This window comes from Spermophilus citellus (assembly GCF_964194105.1).
Source record: "Spermophilus citellus genome assembly, chromosome: 11".
Lineage (NCBI taxonomy): Eukaryota > Metazoa > Chordata > Mammalia > Rodentia > Sciuridae > Spermophilus > Spermophilus citellus.
The window spans coordinates 130,790,378-130,805,708 of record NC_138192.1 but is presented as its reverse complement, the minus strand read 5'-3'; the positions used below and the strand labels follow the sequence as shown (position 1 = coordinate 130,805,708).

General features: G+C 56.9%; 1 protein-coding gene across 1 annotated transcript in view; it reads right to left on the bottom strand.

Moving 5' to 3' along the window:
- Positions 1 to 4,500: 4,500 nt before the first annotated feature.
- MROH2A (maestro heat like repeat family member 2A) overlaps positions 4,501 to 15,331 on the bottom strand; it is a gene marked incomplete at its 5' end in the record, with an annotated part of 60,582 nt that continues 49,751 nt past the window's right edge. The window contains 13 exon segments of the mRNA XM_081261760.1: positions 4,501 to 5,276; positions 5,747 to 5,812; positions 6,083 to 6,185; positions 6,897 to 7,028; positions 7,976 to 8,131; positions 8,903 to 9,085; positions 9,193 to 9,342; positions 10,998 to 11,112; positions 11,536 to 11,673; positions 12,016 to 12,209; positions 12,292 to 12,451; positions 14,958 to 15,001; positions 15,003 to 15,113. Of these exon segments, the coding sequence (XP_081117886.1) occupies positions 5,161 to 5,276; positions 5,747 to 5,812; positions 6,083 to 6,185; positions 6,897 to 7,028; positions 7,976 to 8,131; positions 8,903 to 9,085; positions 9,193 to 9,342; positions 10,998 to 11,112; positions 11,536 to 11,673; positions 12,016 to 12,209; positions 12,292 to 12,451; positions 14,958 to 15,001; positions 15,003 to 15,113 (1,668 nt within the window). The 3' untranslated portion in view covers positions 4,501 to 5,160.

The following is a 15,331-nucleotide window of genomic DNA, read 5'->3' as shown; positions in this document are numbered from 1 at the left end:
GGGTCCTTGTCTTCACTGGAATGCCCTCACTGCTGCTGTCTGTCCAGTCTGTCCATCTGTCCGTGTCGACACTCAGAAAACAGTTGTTGGAAGGTGAAACTGATCTGGGAATGGTGACCTCTGTCCCCTTCCCAACTCCTCGGAGGGCCAGCAGCATGCAGGTTCCCACGCCTGCCCTCCTGGCTCCCAGCTCTGGACTCTGCTCGCGCTCTGGGCCCCTCAGCCACAGCTTGCCCCTGCTGTACCCTTTTCTTTCCCCGTCATGGGTCAGGGAGCAGGCGGGGTGGACGGGCCCGCGGGACGAAGTGCCAGGTCTTCAGTGGGATCCATGGGTCCTCAGTTGGGCTCCAGGTGGCATGGCTCACCTGAGTGACTGCGGTCACTTGTCCCCACTGGCCGAGAGATGTGGGCTGAGTTGGGCTCTGGGTTTGATGGTAGCTTGGGCAGGCAAGGTGAGGCCGTGTCTGCAGCCTCCTGTTCTTGTTTGTCCCCTGCTGAGGTCAGACCCCCTTGGGGGTCAGTTGACGGGCCCTGCCTACCGCAGTTACCTCCTTTTCTGATTTTCCCACCGCTGCCTGTCCACCGAGGACCCTTCCCAGCAGCTCACTCCTGCCTCCTGCGTCTGGCTGGTTCTAGAAACCACCACAGCTCCCGTGTGCTCTCTCCCCATTCCCATCCTCCCAGGGTCACCCAGCCAGGCTCTGCCATGACAGGGTTCTCCCTCTCCTTCCCAGGGTGCTCCTCACTGCCACCCCCCCCCACTCCCCACTTGTTTCTTGTACCTCTCCGTCTGGGCCGCCCCACTGCCTCCCCGGGCAGGCGCGCCCGGCTGGGGAGGAAGCCGTCTGCACAGGCCCGGCACAGTGCGGGATCCTTCTGGCCAGTTGCGTTTTGTCTTGGTGATGTGAAGTCCTAGGTGTGAGCAGCCAGGGCCGAGCACACGCCGGCCTGGCCTCTTCCCAGGGAAGACCTACCAGGTGAAAGCACCCGTCCCCTGGGGGAGCCTCTGGTGGGACCAGGAGGGCTGGGGGAGGCGCAGGATCCAGGCCCCTGGGAGGCCAGAACCGGAGAGCAGCCGCCCAGTGCCCTGTGGACAGTGTCCTCCATCTGCCTGTCCCAGCAGTGCCTGGCCATCAGCACAGTTGTTCCTGAGTCTTGGTCTGTTTGCTCACCTCCCCCTTCCAGGGCCCATGTGGCTTTCGCAGGCCAGGCCACACCGGGGGACCTTCAGCTACAGTTCAGTGAGGCCTTAGAGCTCACTGGACATTCCAGGGAGGTGGCCCTGAAGAGATGCTCCTGTGTTGGGTCACTGAGGAAAACCTGAGTTCTTGGCAGAAAGGGAGCATTTCACCAAAGAGATCCTCGGCCCAGAGCTGTCCCTGAGGTCTCTCCTGGCCCCTGCACATCACAGGTCCCTGATCGGCTATCCCTCTGGTCTAAACCTGAATGACTGCTTTTCAAGTAGTCCCCTCCCCCACCCATGCCTTTGACCCTGGCCCCAGGACTCTCCTGAGCCTTTTGCTGGCCTCCCCAGCTGCCCTGTGGCCCCAGAGTCCAGTCTGACTCTCCTGCCCCACCTTGGCCTCAGCTCCTCCCTCTCCCTGGGAAGTCTTGCCTGGCCAAGTAGAGGGAACCTCGGCCCCACAGGATGGTGCGAAGTCCCCAGCAGGAGCAGGTGCCCCACGTTGGCATGGGACTCTTGCCCTCAGTGCCCAGTGCGGCCCTCACAGCTCCCCACAGGTGATGGCAGGTGAGTGTGGCGACACCACCAGCCCACAGTGTGCGCATGTTTCCCCCGTCCCTGCTCGAGCTGTTCACCTCTCGGGCAGTGCCCAGATCTCCACGAGTGCGGCTGCAGGGGCACGGTCGCTGGCTAGCAGCGAGGGCCTGCCTGTCGGCCTGCACTGTCTTGTGCCCTGCCTCAGTGCCCACAGGACCCTTTGACCAGGCAGGCTGTCTCCTTGTGAGGAGTGTGGCCTGAAGACTCCCCGCGGGCCTTGCTGGTGAGGTACACTGCCTGCTGGGTTGTTCTGTAAGTAGACCCGCCTTGGGGTTACGTACCGGGGCGTCTTCTGCAGTGGATGTATGTCCTCACGTGCAGTGGGGCGCGAAACAGGCTTCTGCTGGCTGCAGCAGGGGTCGTCGTGAGGTTCACCTTGGTTTTTTTCTAGGGGAAAGAACATGTTTCAGGATAGAGGGGAATAGTGGTTTTGTTAGAGATATTTAGAGCTGAGGCTAGCCTGGAGCATAGTTCCCCTCCCTCGTGTGCAACCCAGGGCCACACAGGTGCCAGGCAAGTGCTCAACCACTGAGCTGCGACCCTGCCCTTAAAGACTGGTCTCAGTCACGATGCCAGTTAGCCCTGGTGAGCCTATTCTGTTTTCTTTTTTTAATGTAGACACAAATCTGTTTTGTTAGACCATCATTTGTTTGTTTAAATCCTGGATACAGCAATCCTTGATCTTTCGAGTACAAACTAAAACATAATTGGCCCATAAAAAGCAGTTCTTGGCATCCTGCTGGTTTTAGGTGGAGGTGTGTTGTCTTTGAACTGTCCCGTGTTAACCCCACCCCTGCACCCCACAGCACCCAGTGCCTTGTTTCTTTGAGATGATTTATAATAGGGTATCACAGGGACATTTTATTGAAATATTTCAAATATTAAAATCCAGTGGTGAAGCCCATGTGCGGCCACCTGGAGTTATGACTGCTGATGTGTGTTAAGGAAGTGTTCTCAATAAAAGATGAAAGACGAGGCTAAGTCACCTTTCCTTCCTGTCCCCGCTCACTGATCAATCCTCACATTGTCCCTTTTCCACGCCTGTCTTCAGCTGGGACCACATGCACACTGTGCTTGTCAACTTGGGCTGGGCAGCTTAGACACAGGTGTATTCTGCCATCTGGAGATGAAGTCCAGGGCAGTGTGCCAACACGTCCAGGTTCTGGTGAGGACGCCCTGGCCCATTGTTGGGGGCAGGAAGAGAGGTCTCTGCTGTCTCTTATGAGGACTTACCATTCTGCCCCCCCCCATGACTTACCCAAGCCTCATCACCTCCCCAGGTCCCATGTCCACACACCCTCACCGTCTGGGTTGGAGGGACAGATTGGTCCACAGCACTGAACCAGTGCAGGTGGCCGACACCTGGCCCCTCACGGGAGGCTCCCCTTTCCCTCAGGGCAGGCTGGCCTCCACAGTCCCAGACCTTTCCCTCAGGTCTGCTTCTCCTGAGGACACAGCTCACTCCCCTCCATCAGGAAGACTCGCCCAGACTGCGCAGGCCTCAGTTGCCCTCGGCCCCTCAGGCACAGCAGCCATGCTGAGCTCTGCAGGCCGGGCCAGGCTGACCGCCAGGTGACAGTGTTCTGTCCCAGGGAGGAGGGTGGACTATCAGCCAACACAGGACCCACAAGCAGATGTGGCCTCTGCTTTCAACCTTCACTCACATAATTGACTATTGTGTCTTCTGCAGTGTTTTTCACCAAGAGATAGTTTCCATTTGACAAGAGCTGATGTGGGTGCTATGGCTTAAAATGTGTCCCCCAAAGGACCAGGGGTTGGAATTGTCCCCAGGGTGGTGGTAATGGAAGTGATATGGGGTCAAGCAGGAGGTACTTGGGTAGTTGGGGTTCTGCCCTCCAAGGATTAAGGGATTTCTTATGGGACCCTGGTTTCCCTGAGACTGACCCCACCTGACCTCCCCCTTTCAAGATGTCATTCCTCCCACACACTCTATCCACCATGAGATCCTCACCAGAGCCCAGCTAATGCTGGTGCCCGGCCCTTAAACCTCTAAAACAGAGTCAAACTTTTTTTTTAGCCTTCCTCAGTTATTTTGTGATAGTAACACAAAACTGACTGAGCATCGGCCTCCTGCAGGAGGACTCGGCCTGTGGTCCTGTGGTCCTTGTGCACAACTGCAAACCTGTCTGCACACACCTAGAGGCACATTCAGGAATGGCTATGCCTTGGTCTCCTCAGATTGCCTTCCCAAGGGGCTTTCCAGTTTGTGATCTGTCCAGCAATAGGAGAGGCCCATTCCCCATGTCACTGCTGCCCACAGATACTGACAGCCTCTGAGGTTAGTGGTGACAGTGAGATGGCACCACACAGTCGGCTTGGCTTTGTCTTGATGGCCTGGGGTTGAGCTCGTCTTCCTGGGGTCCCGACCTTTCCACCACCCCTCTCAGGGACACTGCTGTGTTGCCTCGGTTTGATTCAGGAAGATTCTAGATCTAACTACACGAACCAGCCCAGTTTGATGTGACATGGAAGTCACTTCTCCCACCCCTTTTCCTGTATTGTACAGAAGTTACCCTTGACCATGGCCCGAGAGCTCAGCCCTTTACTTTTACTTGTCTGCCATTCGTGAGCAGCTTCCTCACTTGGTGGAAGGAAAGCAGCTCTGCTCACAGAACAGCTGGAGACCACTGTCCTAGAGAGGCCCATAGGGAAGGGCTGGCCCTTTGGGCTCTCCGTTGACCTGTGGTGCACCCCGCAGTGCTCAACGGGGGGTGTGGATGTCCTGTTTGCCTGCTCTGGGGACAAGTCTGTTGACCACCCAAGCGCAGGAGGGTCTCTCCTTACTCTCCTCCCTTCTCCCCGCTCCGTGTTTCTCAGACGTGGGGCTGATTTCTCCTTTTCAGCCCTCGGCCAAATTCTGTTCCAGGCCTCGCTGGGCTCCCGTTCGACGAGCCCAGGCCACAGGACCAGTGAGGGGGCCTGGGATACAGATCATGTGCTCTCCAGGGCTGCTGCAGCACTCGGCCCTGGCCCAGCCCTCCTCTCAATGCTGTGCTACCATGAGCTGGACACCCCACCAAAGGCCGGGGTCCCTGGCAGCAGAGGCTGGACAAGCCAGCCTCCCTGGCCGCTGGGCAGCACCCGGTGTGGTCCTTTTGGGTGGAGGGGCTGTCTGACCCGTGCCAGGGAAAGTGAGAAAGACAGGGCTCCTTAGGGTTGAAGTTTCCATTGTACCCCCACAACTCACCGTCTGGAGTCCACCCCGCAAATGGCAATGGGGGCTTATTTCAATAGAAGAAAATACACTGACTACAAGGTTTATCTTGAAAACTAAATTTTAAACTGTTTGCTTTGCTGTGCGAGGATTCCATGCTCCAAGGAGGCAGCTTACAGCTCCGTGGGAACCTAAGCACATTCCCTCAGGGGAGGCCAAGTGTCAGTTGCCAGTGCTGGCTACAGCTGTCCAAGACCTTGAGCATCTCCAGCGCTGCCTTCCTGACCCCGGGATCCGAATCCAGCTGTAGTTCTTGGAGAGCTGGGTGGGAGCACAAAGAGGAAAGAAAAGGTCGAGCCTCTGGGAAGACCACACCCCTCTGCCTGGTGTAGCGGGTGGTGGCCACGTGGCCTGGCAGGACTGGACCCCCCCACCTCGGGCATGCAGCCAGAAGATGGCAGGTGGAGCTGCAGTTCCCATGCCCACTGAAGTCCTCTCAGGACATCAGCAACCACTAACAGGGACCAAAAGGTCACTCATAGAACCTGAGCGCAGCATCAAGGCAGAAGCAGCCCTTGAGAATCCATGAGTGGGGGGACTCACGCGGCCAGCAGCTCCCTTCCTGGAGGGCCCTCCACAGGCCACCCATCTCATCCCATTCCTCTCCCCGAGACAAGCCCACAGGAAGGCCCAGCTGCCCTCCCAGGCTCCCCAGGGAGTTTGCGGAGCCAGCAGGCTCCTTGGGGAGTGTGGGGAGGCCGACTGTGCATAACCGATTGTCCACTACTCACAATTCCGCAGGGCCGGCCAGTCCAGCTTTTTCAGATAATGAACTGACAACTGCTTCACTATGATCCCTAAAAGGACAGCCAAAGAAATGCCACTACCCAGGCCAGGTCAGCAGGAGAGCCTATGCAAGAGGCGTGGTTCTGCCTTACCAAGACGTCAGTGGAGGATTTTGCTGGCCAGGACCAGACTAGGAGGAAGTCTAACTGGAGCCCAGAAGGTAGGCACAGTGGGCAGGCTCGACCTGAGCCCTCGCCCCCACCCTGCCACTGCCCCTCCAGCTAACTGGCTGCCCAGGTGCCCTTCAAGGTCCATCCTGAATCAAGACATCTTCTGCTTACCTGCCAAGTTGCAGGCAGCGATTCTGATCCTTAACAAGTCATTTTTGACATAGGACATTGTTTCCAGAAAGAGGCCATAGAGAACAGCAGGCTTTTTCTGAGTCTGCAAAAAGTAAGTGACATACCACAGCTTTCAGGATGAGATCACAAGGAGCATCCCCTTCTGTCTGAGGCACCAGTGCTCCTACAACTGGAAGCCTCTGCCCAGAGACTGCAAGGGCCCATCCCAGCATCACACAGCAGACTCATAGCAGGGCAAGTTAAGGACATTTAGTCCCTGGGTTTGTTCTCATGATTTATCAGGAACCTGTGCTATTCAAAATGTAGCCACTGGCCATGTGGTCCTTGAACACTTAGAATGTAGCTGGTCTGAATTAAGTATGATATGCCTTCTGGGTTTTGAAGACTGTACCAAAAAAAAAATGTAAGCTATCATAATAATATATAATTACAATAACAACACATGAAAGTTTATATATTTATATACTAAATATATTGTATGTATTTATAAATGTCTAATAAATATTGTGTGATATATTTGTATACTTTATGTATACCATATTAATAATAATTTTATATATAATATTATAAATATATAACATACATGTTGAAATGATCATGTTGGGGCTATATTAGGCTACGTTAAACACATTAAAATCGATTGGCCCCTTCCTACTTTCTGAATATGGCCACTGGGAAACCTAAACCAGGCGTGTGGCTTGCGAGCTGTCTCCAGGGGACGTTCTGTGTCTAAAAGAGAACCCAGGGCCTCGAGAGGAGAGGCCACAGTGAGGTGAGCCCGCAGCTTCCTCACCAGGATGGAGCACATGCTTGTCTGGAAAACGGTCATCTCCTCGTCGGTTCTAGTGTGGCCTTGCCCCGAGGAGCTCTCCAGGGATCTCCAGCCCCAGAAGTGCACGCACTGAAACATGGTGGCCCTGCAGGCCTGGAGGGACACAGGACAGCCGGGCAGCATGGCATCAGCCCCTGAGCGCGGGTCCCATCCTGCCCACCCCGCCCAGCCCCTGCCCACTGCAGGCCCTGCTGAGGCCCCACCCCTGGCCTCTGGCAGGGAGAGGGGGTGTCTCCCAGCAGGGGAGGGTACAGCGCTGGTGTCCCTGCCACCCTTTCTGGGTGTGCCGTCACCCTCGTCCCTGGGGCGTCTCCCATGCCACTGTCTCTGAGAGCACAGTGTGGGCTGAGTGGAGGCTGCACAAGAGGGACAGCAGTCAGTGCTGATGCTGCCTGCCCCGTGTCACCAGGGACCCTGCAGCAGAGTCTGGGCAGGGAGGGGTGACAAGAACCAAACCCAGGTCTGTGGAGAGCACTCTGGGATGTCCCTCACCCTGTGAGTGCCATCTGCACCACGTCCACCCCATTGCCACCAGAAACCCAACACTCACGAACAGTGTGCAGGGGACCTGTGACCCCAGAACTGGGGTTTGAGTGCCCTTGCGTGGGTCAGGTGCAACCCCAGGCTTTGAGAGGGGCAGAACACCCAAGCTCAGCCACCTCCCACTGCCCACCCTAGTTTGTGTAGGGGTCATGGCCAGAGGGACCGTGGTGAGCCTGGGTAAGAGGTCTTAGGTCACATGAGCGGGGTGAGTGGCTGTCACACAGGTCCGTGCTAACAGCCTAAAGTGACCTGCTAGGAAGAAGGGGGGATGGGGCAGAGGGTGGCCACAGGCAGAGTCCAGCAGAAGGAAGCCAGGCCATGTTTCCCACAAAGGCACTTCCTGAGTCGCCCCGAGTGGGCCCTCTCCCAGCCTGCACGAGGGAGGACATGGACAGTAGCTGCTGGGCTCTGGAGAGGCTGGACATGCCTCCTCCCAAAGGACTGTTTCCCTTTGGGGACGGCGCCACCTTTCAGACAGGGATGAGGGCGAGTCTTACGTGGGCTGTGCTGGAGCAGGGGTCCTGGCAGTGTAGCAGGAGGGGGACCCAGGCCCTCTTCACTTCCCCTTTGAAGAAATGCTTCTTGGAGATCCCAACCATCTTCGCCAGCTTCCCAAAGAGGACGAAGGCCTTCAGCCGCAGCAGCTCGCTCTCCTGGGCCGAGGAGCACAAGCAGGGGCTGGCTCCTGGAGCAGGAAGCCCGCCCACCGGCCTCCCCAGGCCATTCCAGATGCTTCGGCCCTGCAGGCCTTCTGGACCACCCTGCAGGGAGGAGTCCCTCCCTGGGCAGGGCTCATGTGGTGCTCCAGGGACTGGGCATGACCTGGTCTGTGGGACAGCTCTTCCCTGTGCAGGGCAGGAGTGTTCGGGAGGGGTAGGATGGGGAGGAAGCTCTTGAGCTCAAGGGGCCACAGCTTGAGTCTGCAGCTTAGCACAGGCGTCGGTTCTAGGGATCCTACAACCAGCTCTGCACACATCAGCGGCAAGCAGGCCCCTCAGCTCACTGCTCCAGAGCACATCTTCTCGTGAGGGTGAGGGGTCCCCGCCCACCTGCTGAGCAAGCTGAGCCCTGTGCTGTGCCCCAAAAGTTCAGGTATTGGAAACAATCCCTAAAGCCATGTGCTGATGGAATTAGGAGGTGGGCCTCTGGGAAGTAGTTAGGGTTAGATGAGGTCAGGAGGGTGGGGTGGGCATTAGTGGCTTCACAGAAGAGGAGGAGAGCCGAGCTGGCACACTTGATCTGTCTGCATATGATGCAGAGAGAAGGCCCTCACGTGACGTGGGTATCCTGCTCGGGGGCTTCCTGGCCTCCAGAACCCTGAACTAAATAAATCATCTATGCCTGTGAGTCACCCGGGCTCGAGTATTTTGTTTTAGCAACGGAAAAACTCTAAGATACTGAGGGAGGCTCTCGGCTGGATTCACATTGTCAAAGAAGACTCTGCACAGCTCAGAAACGGCTTCGAAAGAGGAGCCCATGTCCCCTTCTCGGAGCTCAGCCAGGATTTTGGTCAGGGTCTCCATGCCCTCGACAGTCACACTGCTGCTCGCGGGACCCCTCAGGGAGCCCAGGCACTGTTCCAGCAAGAGCTTCCGATACTGCTTCACCTGGAGGGAAGCAGAGAGCTCAGCCTCCACCCTGCAGCCCGGCAGACCTGGGGAGAGGCCCATGCGGCCCTCAGTGTCTGGGACCTGGACCCAGGGCATGAAAGTACCTTCTTGGGGGCACCAAGGGCCATGTTGCCCAGGGCGCGCAGGGAGAGCACCCGCAGGGCCTCGTCCTCCTCCTGCTCCGCACCCTTCTCCAGCATCATCACCGCGGGCCTCAGCAGCTTCTGCTGGTACAGGATCGGGTGGCTCATGAACTGCAAAGGACCAGGTTCCCGTCAGCCCCCGAGGAGGCCCACTTCACAGCAGCGGGGTGCAGCAGGGAGTCAGGTACCACCCGGAATAGTCCCTCTGTGAGCAGGAGAGTGGGGACCAGGTGTTTCGGTGTCCTCATCTGTGGAGGGGGATGATGCCACCGCCTGCCCCGGGCTGCTGTGAGGGTTCAGTGTGGAAGCTTGGTCACCTGCACAGAGACGCCCGTTCCTTGCCATTGATTTCTCTAGTTAACACCACAGAGCCGCTGCCCGGGGCCGGTGCCTCCGGTCTGAACTGAAATGCCAGGGACCCTGAATTCTACTCCCTTGGGAGAACCTCACAAAAGCCTAAATGTGGTTTTAAAGAAAGCTGAAGAGCCAGGCACGGTGGCACGTGCCTGTAATCCCAGCGACTCCCACAGCTGAGGCAGGAGGATGGCAAATTCAAGGCCAGCCTCAGCAACTTAGAGGGCTGGGGATAAGCTCAGTGGTTGAGTGCCCCTGGATTCAACCCCCAGTAGTCCCCCCAAAAAAAGAAAGAAAAAAAAATCATGCATAATTCAGCCCCATCAATATTGAAAGAATTTAAACAACTTGCCTCTTACTAGCTGAACCTAACTTTTTTAGGAATAATCAGCTGGAATTTAACATTTACCATGCAAACAACACACACGTGATCTCATTTAGTTCCCCTCAGAGACCCCTAAAGTAGGTTCTGCTGTTCTCACTCCAGCAGAGGCAGAAGTTGAAGCCCAGAGACCTTAAGGAACCTGCCCAAGGCTGTCCAGCTGTGGGGTGGGGGAAGCTGGATCCTACCGGGGCCCTGTGACTAGCCCCCAGGGCCTGCTGCCACACCTGTGTAAATCTCTTCCCACTGTCATTTTTGGGGTTCACAGCGGAGGCATGAACACCAGACGAGCCTGAGAACTTGTAAAAGCTTAGAAAGTCTGAGGCTGGTCTTGCACTGGGCTAGGAGTTTTTGTGTGGTCCAAAGCCAAAAGTCGTCTTCATAGTTGTCAATGGTGGAGGGATTTCATGACCTCGGAAGTCGCGTGAAGCTCAAGTGCCAGTGTCCATCAGGAAGGCTTTACTGGAACCCCGCCGCACCCACGGGTCTCCATAGCCCCCGCGGCTGTTTTCCTGCTCAGCAGCGAGGTGCAGTCCTACTAGGAGGTGCTCCACACAAAGCCTGCTGCCGTCCTGGGCTCTGGGGTTCCTGGGGCACATCGGACTTCATGCGCCCAGTAAAGTCTCCCTCACAGTCTCTGGTCAGTTCCCTCAGGACTCACAAACCCTCCCCTGGCAGAGCAGCTGGGACACATGGCTGTGGCCCTCCCACCAAGGCTGGCGAGGCTGGTGGCCTCTCAGAGCCTCCTGTGCCAAGCCTTCGGTGGATCTCATGGTGCCTCCGCTGGCCCAGGTCATTCCCCTCACCTTGCCCTGCCTCGGCTGCATCTCGGGCACGGGCCATCTCAGCCTCTCCCCACAGTGCCCACCCTGCACTACTCCTGGGACCAAGGGGCGAAGGAGTCAAGGAGCGTGCAAAGGAGGAAGCTCAGAGGACCCTCAGCCACTGGGTGCCTGCCTCCGAGGCCAGCCATCGCAGGAGAGCCCAGGACACCACCCCACCGCCCACCCCACAGGGCCACGGGCCTCACCTCCACGCAGACAGCCGTGCTGCTGACGCGGCAGCTCAGGACCTCGGAGGTCATGCCCCTGAGCACCAGCTCCGACAGCCTCAGCCTGTAGCCCTCCATGTTCTGCATGCACAGCCTGTGAAGGACACCAGGGTGCTACCTGGCCAGGGGAGCCAGCCCAGCTCCTGCCCACTGCTCTGCAGCTTGGCGCTGGCTTGGGGGTCTGAGGGGCTTAGTAGGGGCTGTCAGAGAAATGCTCTCTTTCCATCTGCTCTTCTAAAAGTGGGACAGGATGAGGGCTGTTCCTGGTGATGAGGACCCAGGAGGTGCTGCCCATGCTGGTCCTGCTGCTAGCCCCTCCTCTCCCTGACCTCACATCTGCTCTGGAGCAGGAAGTTTTGAACAAAAGTTTCCCACTGTCCTACAGTGCACTGCCACCCCAGAGTCTGGGACACAGGTCAGTGTGGCAGTGTCCCCAGATACAAGGCATCCAGCTGTGCCAGTCACAAAGGCCTTCTGTCCCACAGTGCCCTCCACCCCATGAGAGCCTGGGCCCCACCTGGCCAGCAGGCCCACTCCCTCCAGGAAGGTCAGGCTGTCCTCCAGCAATGCCCACACAGACTGCTCTTCCAGGGCGTGCAGCAAGCGCTCGTTGTTGATTCTCTTGAGCAAAAGCTGCATGGACTTGATGGTGATCCTGGAAGGAGGCGGCAGGTCTGATGTACTGCTGGGCTCCGGGCCCCTGCTCTCCTGTCTGGGAGGTGGGGATCCCAACCCCTGCTGGGCCCCATGCAAAGAGGTGAGGGGGCCGAGTGGGTCTGCAAACTGAAACCCACACCAGCTGGACATACATAAAAGGGATGGTAAAATCAGCCTCCAGAAACTTCCCCACCAGGAGGAGGGACCTACGCCCCCTCGTGCAGGTGACTCAGGGGCCCAGACAGCTTCTCAGGGAGGTCCAGCCCTGGAGGCCAGGTCCAGCCCAAGCCTGCTGCCTGGACCCCATGGACCACCCACCTGCCCACCTGCCCTCAAGTACCTCTCTAGGTTTATCTCCTCGGGCAGGGTCCCCGTGTGGACCAGCCTCCAGGTCTTCAGGACAGGTGAGGCGGCCTCAGGCCTGTGGCTGCTGCTGAGCTGCAGCAGGAGGGTGTAGATGAGGTCAGGGAACAGGTCCCGGAGCTTGTCCTCCCTGTCCAACTTCTCCAGGAGCAGATGGATGGTGCACAGGGTCTGAGGAGAGAAGGGCCAGAGGTGTTGGGAATGAGACCCCTGAGACCCCTGAGAAGACCCAGGGCCTGCCCCTGCCACTCACCATCAGGGGGTCCACTGCGGCCAGGCGCCAGATGTCAGCCTTGGAGGTGGCGTTTACCCTGGGGGTGAACCGCGACTGCAGGCGGCCCATCAAGCCGTGGAGCATAGTCCGTGCAAAAGGCACATTCTGTGCCACAGTCAGCCACACCTCTGTCAGGTGGCTAGCCAAAGACAGGCACAAGGTCAGTGGGTTTTCTGCCATGTGCCCTGGTAGGGAGGAATCCCTTTCAACCCCTTGGCAGGGCCCCAGCTACTGTCTGAACTCTGGGAGCTGAACCTCAGGGAGGTGGTGTTAGTCTGTGTAATTAGAACCCAGGTCCCTGACTGCATGCTCAGGCCCCTTTTTCTGCCCAGGCTCATAATCCTGCTGGGAAAGCCACGGGCCCCTTGGAACACCTGGGGTCCCACTGATTATGTTTGAAGACTGTAAGGACAGTAATACTTCCAAGGACCCAACGCATGTCAGGCAGTTTGCTGATGTTATTTTATCAGCTAATTCTCCCAAAGAGTCTTAGAGGAAGGTATTTTTCTCTCCCTATGCTACAGAAAAGGAGATTAAGGCTTTCACAAGTCAGGTGACCAGCCAAACTATAAGAGGAAATGTCTTCTTGTTTTCAAGTTCAAGTCTATGGCTCTACAGAGAAGTCTATGTCTTCCTTGTCCTCAAGTTCAAGTCTCTGGCTCTACTGCCCAGGATGGTGTCTGAATGCACCAGGTACAGAGGGTCAGAGGTGGGAATCAGTAGGTTATAAAGGGCTAAAGCAAAAGTCTAACAAGGCTGAACAGAACAAAGAGACTCGTAAACTGCCTATTCCAGCCCTCCACACCACATGCTCAAGCGCAGGGAGGTGAGTTTGGGGTTGTGGAAAGAGTAGAGGGGAGGGGGTCAGAGGTAGAAATCAGATGAGGGGCCCAAAAGACACTCGCTAGGGCCGAGGATAAAGAGATCATGGGGGTCAGGAAACAGGGCCCTCAGTCCCATAATGGCAAGAAGCTGGGTTCTACCACAGTCACCTGAAACTGGAGGAGCTCCACCTGACTGCAGTCTCCTGAGGCCCTGAGTGAACTGCCACCTAAGTGCTCACTGCTGACCTTCACAAACTGTGAGGTTGTAAGGAGCATCTGCAGTAGACATGCTGGAGCATGCTGGGACTCACCAAGTTGCTGGCCATAAGGAACAGCGGCCATTGAGCTACTTAGTCACCTCTGCTTGTAATTGATAAGGAGCTGTGAGGGCCACTAGCCACAGGCATGCTTAGCAATGACTGGCTACAACTGACAGGGAGCCCAGCTCCCTGGACATGCACAAAGAACATGCCAGCTGCAATTACATCACCTCACTGGACATAACCAATGGACATTGACTTTCACTGGGTGTAACCAATCACCAACGTACACCACCAACTTGGAACTCTATTTAAATTGCTGGTCCTGCCACATTGAAGAGTTTTTTCTCCAAGGACATTGGTGAGACTGGCCACCTTGCTGTCTGTCCCTGGACTGACTTCACCATTCCCTGACGTCCAGCCCACCACCGGATCAGGACAATGTCTGCTCTTGGCTAAGAGAAGTTGCAAGGCATCAGAGGTATTTTGGGGCTCATGGTTGCCCTGGGATTGTGTGCTGTGCTTATAGTGTTTAATCAGTGTGCACTGAAGGCTAGTCAGGGTGCTCCTGCACAGCCAGCACTTTTTGCATTAATTGTTTATATTTGATGATTGGTGTGGTCGATATACACTTGCATTTAAAGACAATCCGTCTCTGAGTAACTATTGATAGCACTGCTCACGACAGGGTGTTCAAAGCTACTAAGTTGGGGGCGTTTATTATGCAGTGATAGCTGACCAATACAGATGTTGGTCAACCACCAGTAGCCACCAGGAATGCCAGTAGGACCTAGGGACACACTACTAGGAGTGCACTGCCCTCTGCCCCTACTTTCCAGCACTGCTCCAAGTGCCACCAACCCTCATTAAATTAAATCACAAAACCTAAGCTGCACTCCCACCTGACCCTGCAGGGCTCCTTTAAGAGTGGAAGGTCAGCCCTGGCTATGGGCCTGAGGCCTGGGTTTGGGTTACAGCCTCTTAGTGTGACATCCCCCTCATCTTACTGGGGCAGCACAGCCTAGCTGCTCCGGGGGGACTCCCCAGATGAGTTCTTTCTGGGCCTCTTTCTGGGCCTCCCCTGGTGAGTTCCAGTGCTGTCCCAAACACACTCCCCCCCTTCAGCGAGACCCGCCCCCACACAGGACATTGTGGAGGAGCTGGCTCCCAGAGACTCCTCCAGGAGGAGGGGCTGCCCTGCGGCTCCTGGTCAACCCCTTCCCCTCTGAGGCCACATTTTAAAAGGAACAGGGACTGGAGCATCTCAGGGGCTTTCTCAGGCTGTGGCTCATCTGCCTGAGGCTCTGTCCCCACAGGAAAGGAAAGGGCTGCCATCAGGGGACAGTACTGGACTTCCTGGCCTGACCCAGACAGGACAGCCAGGACACGTGAGGACCGACAGGTACCAGAGTCCAGCGGATGTGATGAGGCTTTGGAAGTCTGGCCTCTGGATCAGTGGTTCCCTGGAGGCTGGGGACCCCTTAATGAGATGCAGGTAATTGGCTTTGACCCGCCCTGGGCCTAGGCTTCTGGGACATGTCCTCCTCCTTTGGGCACCCACCTCTCCATGGGCAGGGGCTGCCTCAAGAGTGACGTGAGGACAGTCCTCCTGGTGGTAGTGAGCCATCAAGAGGATGCCTTCAATGAGAAGGCGCCGCACCTCCGGGTGGTCCACCACTGGCAGGTGGACCAGGATGGCGCCCAGGATCTCAGCCACCTGGGGAGGGGACAGGCATCACTGGGGCATCAGGCCCTGTGGGACACCTCTCCCTGAGGGAGAACAGTGGGCAGGGCAAGACTCCAGGACTCTCCCCAGCATCAACACCAGAACCTCTCCAAAGAGAGGCTTTCATCTCTTCCTTGGACTCAGGGTAAGGGTGAGTCCCAGGAGAGGGACATGTCCCATGGCCTCTGGTGCTGTCAACATGTTGCCTC